General features: G+C 54.8%; 1 protein-coding gene across 1 annotated transcript; it reads left to right on the forward strand.

Annotated features, from left to right (window-relative positions):
- Nucleotides 1–1,884: 1,884 nt before the first annotated feature.
- Nucleotides 1,885–2,817, forward strand: LOC131571888 (olfactory receptor 14C36-like). Its single transcript, XM_058824643.1, has one exon. The coding sequence runs from the start codon at nt 1,885–1,887 to the stop codon at nt 2,815–2,817; it is 933 nt and encodes a 310-aa protein (XP_058680626.1).
- The last annotated feature ends 2,126 nt before the right edge of the window (nt 2,818–4,943 follow it).

The raw sequence follows: 4,943 nt of genomic DNA on the forward strand, positions 1-4,943 counted from the left end.
CTTCTCTTTGTCCCCACCTGTCGTCACTGCCTCCAGTTCTCTGCTCTGCCTGGGGCCTGGGGACACTTTCTCATTTGTGTTCCTCAGTGGGACCCATTAAAAGTCCAAGAAAGTTTGGAGTTGGATTCTGACTTGGAGTTCTGGAGAGGTTTCTTCAGCTCCCTCTCAGGGACTGATGTTCAGGGCCTGAGCACAAAGCCCCAGAGGCTCATTAAAGTCCTAGTGCTGTGTCTGTGCTGCTGAGCTGGGCTGGGCTCCTGGCACAGAGGCAGCTCCTGGTAACCAAGAGGAGCTTCAAAAGCACATTTCTCTTGATGAGCAGCTCTCCTGCCAGCCCAGCAGGGCTGGGGCACTGCCTGCTGCCATCCTGGGCACAGCACAGAGGCACAGAGAGCTTCAATCAGTCAGGGCTCGGAAGGAGCTGAGAAGTGCCTGGGGCAGAATCACTGCCAGCCGTTGGCACAGGAACCTCTGGCTGCAGGAAAATGCAGCTGCAGCACCTGCAGTGAACTCCTAAAGCTGAAACATCCCACTGCCTACAGACTCTGTGAGTGCAACTCTGGGTATTTCTGGTGCAGGGGAGGTGAAATGCTCGTGAAGGTCTAAAATGCTGAGGGGTTCTGATCAGTCATACAATATTTCCAAGATAAAGATTTTGGCAAACAAAAGGACATCTCCTAATACTTTGTACTCAGTTTCCTACTAGTGGAGAATGGGAGGGAGGAGAGATAAATATTAAAGTTTGATTATGAATTTTGACAAATTCCTGAGACATCTGAACTGTTACTTTTAGTGATCAATAAGTTCACAGAGATTTGGGGTCTGTGAGTGCTGGCAAGGAGTGATCAGGCACAGGGAAACACCTGCAGGAGGGAAATCTCCAGGAAGCAGAGGGAAGATCAGGCAAGGAGAGAAAACAAAACCCAGCAATGCTGTGGCAGGGAGAGTTTAGAGATGCCCACAGGTTCCACTCCAGTGCAGCCCCTCCCTCTGAACAAGCCCCCTCCCTCCTGTGCCCCCAGCCAAGCCTGTGCCCTCAGGGCTGGGGCTTCAAGGCGTGCAGCCCCTCCTGTGCAGGCAGAGCTGCAGCAGAGCCGTGGGGCAGCTCTGCAGCCCCGGGCCCAGTTCCCTCTGCAGAACACAGGGCTGGGAGCAGCTGCCCAGCACTGGGGGCTCTGGCAGGGGGCACAGCTGGCTCAGGGTGACGCTGTCCCCAGTGCCCGGCTCTGGGCAATGCTGTCAGTCCAGCCAGGGAAGGAGCTGCATCTCCCTCAATCCAATGCCAGCATAAGGACACTTGGAAGTCTCCCTGAGATTTCAGTCCAGGCTGGGAGCTCCAATCCAGGGTGCAAACCTGTCCTAGAGCATCTCTGAGTTATGAGATTGATGGGGAAAGGCAGAGGTGTTGTGACACAGAAAATGCTGCTGCGTTGGTGAAATGAGTAAAGTGAGTCCTTGGCTACAAATGTGGAGCTGGGCTGTGGTGGATCCATCTGCTCCCAGCAGTAGGTGGTGGCATTTTAATGGAAGCATAAGAAGGTGGTCACCTTCCACCTGAGAAAGTTTAAAGCCCAAAGAAACTCTGAACAGGTCAGAATGACAGACCATCTCTCCTCAGTCGGCATTCATCTCCTTGACCCAGGGAACTCACTGTGTTCTTCCTGAGGGCCTCAGACATGCTTATGTTTTTATATCCAAAAACAACCAGCAGAGACATGGGGGGAGCTTATAAAGAAAACTTGAGAACTCTTAAACATTAAAGACCATGTCTGTGTGTTACCGAGGAGGATGTATGGGAAATGGCCATGATTTTGTTTACAGGTACCTCCCCTAAGTCTTTACTGTCTTTCTCCATGAACAGGTCCCCAAGTGCAGCCCCAGCAAATGTCCAACAGCAGCTCCATCAGGCACTTCCTCCTGCTGGCATTGGCAGACACGCGGCAGCTGCAGCTCCTGCACTTCTGCCTCTTGCTGGGCATCTCCCTGGCTGCCCTCCTGGGCAACGGCCTCATCATCAGCGCCATAGCCTGCGGCCACCACCTGCACACGCCCATGTTCTTCTTCCTGCTCAACCTGGCCCTCACTGACCTGGGCATGATCTGCAGAACTGTCCCCAAAGCCATGCACAATTCCCTCTGGGACACCAGGGACATCTCCTACACAGGATGTGCTGCTCAGCTCTTTTTCTTTATGTTCTTCATTGGAGCAGAGTTTTATCTGCTGACCATCATGTGCTACGACCGCTACGTGTCCATCTGCAAACCTCTGCACTACGGGACCCTCCTGGGCAGCAGAGCTTGTGCCCACATGGCAGCAGCTGCCTGGGCCAGTGCCTTTCTCTATTCGCTGCTGCACACAGCCAATACATTTTCCCTGCCCCTATGCCATGGCAATGCCCTGGGCCAGTTCTTCTGTGAAATCCCACATATTCTAAAGCTCTCCTGCTCCAAATCCCAACTCAGGGAAGTGGGACTTCTTGCTGTCAGTGCCGGTTTGGTATTTGGCTGTTTTGTGTTCATTGTTTTCTCCTATGTGCAGATCTTCAGGGCTGTGCTGAGGATCCCCTCTGAGCAGGGACGGCACAAAGCCTTTTCCACCTGCCTCCCTCACCTGGCTGTGCTATCCGTGTTTATCAGCACAGCCACATTTGCCTATTTGAAGCCTCCCAACATTTCCTCCCCATCCCTCGATGTGGTCCTGTCAGTTCTGTACTCAGTGGTGCCTCCAGCCCTGAACCCCCTCATCTACAGCCTGAGGAACCAGGAGCTCAAGGCTGCAGTGTGGAGACTGATGACTGCATGCTTTCAGAAACATTAAACTGCTGGGCAATATCTGCAAATAACTTGTAATCAAAGTCATCTTTGCTACTTCTTTTAGGCTTAACTGTGGAGGTTCTTTTCCTTTGTTTTATGTTTATAGTCCAGAAAAAATGTCATTGTTTGTGCCATTTCCCATTTCTTTTTCTCTCCAACTTGCCTGTGGCCACAGACTGTGTCAATGAGGGGCTGCACTCTGGGTGACTTTAAAGGAAATAAAGGAACTCCCAACCAAGTTTTCTGCAGAGATGCCCTTTTGTTGCCTTCTCTGGAGCTGCAGCAGCAATGTCTGTGTGCAGAGCTGGGGCAGATCAGTGCTGGCACAGCAGCTGTGCCCAGCAGCAGCAGCAGCACTTGGTGTTGCCAGTGCTGCTGCCGTGGCCCTGCCCCACTGCCCTGGTGGCCCTGGTGTTGCTGCAGGGCCTGAGTGCTCTCGGGGCCGGGCACAGCCCTGGGGGTGGAAAACAGCATGGCTGGGGCTCCGCAAGGGCCCTAGGGCAGACAAGAAGGAGCAGCAGAGCAGGGGCTGATCCATTCCCCAGTGTGCTGCACAGTGCAGGGCAGTGTCCCAGTGTCCTCATGGAGCTGCCAAAAACATCCCCCCCTCTGCAGCTCTGGCCTCTCCCCCAGCTCACACAGGTGCCCCATCCTTACAGGCACAGACACGGCAGCACTGGCTCAGGAGCCCCTGTTTGCATTGCACAGAGCATGGGGAGCACCCCCATGCTGTTGTGTGGGGACATGAACCGGAGGGAGCACAAATGCCATCAGCCCCTGGGGCCAGCAAGGGCTGGGGGACTCCAGGGAAACCACTCAGCTTTGTCCTGGCCTCTGCACTTATCCAGAAAGTTTGTTCCCATCAGCTGGGAGTTTCCTATCCCACTGCAGACGCTGTTGTTCAGAGCCAGGGCTGCCTGGCAGCCACCCCCAAACTGCCCTGAGCATTTCCTATGCTTCACCTCTGCTTTCTCTCCTCTTTCTTGTTCCAGATTTCTCCCTCTTGCCCAGCCCTGTTCCCTCCACTGCAAACTGCCCATCCCTTTTTGCCCTTTCCTCTCTGGCCCCACTCCCCATTGCAGTTCCTGACTTGGCACCATGGGAACGTCCCTTGGGCAGCAGGATCATCCTACAAGTGCTGCAGGAATTGTCTGCAGGCTCTTGCAGTGCCTGGTGCTGCTCCCTTGCCAGCGGCACCCCAGACCAGGGGGGCACATCTGGGCTGCTGTGTCTGGCTCTGGGGCTCCCTGTTCTGGGCAGTGAGGAGGAGCTGCAGAGGCTCTGCAGGACTGACAGGATGGGCTTTGGGGCTGGCAGGAGAAGCTGAGGGACCTGGGCTGCTGGAGCTTCTGCAGAGGAGGCCCAGGGCTCATCCTGCAACTGCTCCAAGGGTGGTTCCAGAGAATCAAAGAATGAGCAAGGTTGGGAAAGACCTTGGAGATTATCAAGTCCAACCTGTGCCCTGACACTGCCTTGTCTCCCTGAGCCTCCTCTTTTCCAAGATAAACAACCCCAGCTTCCTCAGCCACTCCTCTCAGGACTTGTGTACCAGACCCCTCCCCAGCCTTGTTGCCCTTCTCTGGAAATGCTGCAGCCCCTCCATATCCCTCCTAAATTGGGGGCCCAGAACTGCAAACAGCACTTGAGGTGCTGCCCAAGCAGTGCTGAGCAGAGGGGAAGAATCCCTGCCCTGCTCCTGCTGGCCACACCATTCCTGATCCAGGCCAGGAGCCATTGGCCTTCTTGCACCTGGGCACTCTGCTGGCTCATGTCCAGCCTGCTGTCCATCAGTCCCTGCAGGTCCCTTTCTGCCTGGCTGCTCTCCAGCCACTCTGTCCCCAGCCTGTAGCACTGCAGGTGTTGTTGAGGCCAAAGTGCAGGACCCAGCACTTGATCTTGTTAAACCTCACCTTGTTGGATTTGGGCCCTGGATCCAGCCTGTCCAGGGCCTTCTGCAGAGCCCTCCTACCCTCCAGCAGATCCACACTCACACCCAGCTTGGTGTCATCTGCAAATTTGCTGATGCTGGACTCAGTCCCCTCATGCAGATCATCAATGCAGATATTGAAATCCATGCTGGCTGGCTCTGATCCCTCGGCCATCCTGTGGGTGCCCTGTGATGGCATTCAA

Source organism: Ammospiza caudacuta, unplaced genomic scaffold (genome assembly GCF_027887145.1).
Source record: "Ammospiza caudacuta isolate bAmmCau1 unplaced genomic scaffold, bAmmCau1.pri scaffold_39, whole genome shotgun sequence".
NCBI lineage: Eukaryota > Metazoa > Chordata > Aves > Passeriformes > Passerellidae > Ammospiza > Ammospiza caudacuta.

Bases quoted from the DNA above. Each gene is read 5' to 3' on its own strand.
- LOC131571888 (XM_058824643.1), top strand. From the start codon at position 1,885: ATGTCCAACAGCAGCTCCATCAGGCACTTCCTCCTGCTGGCATTGGCA.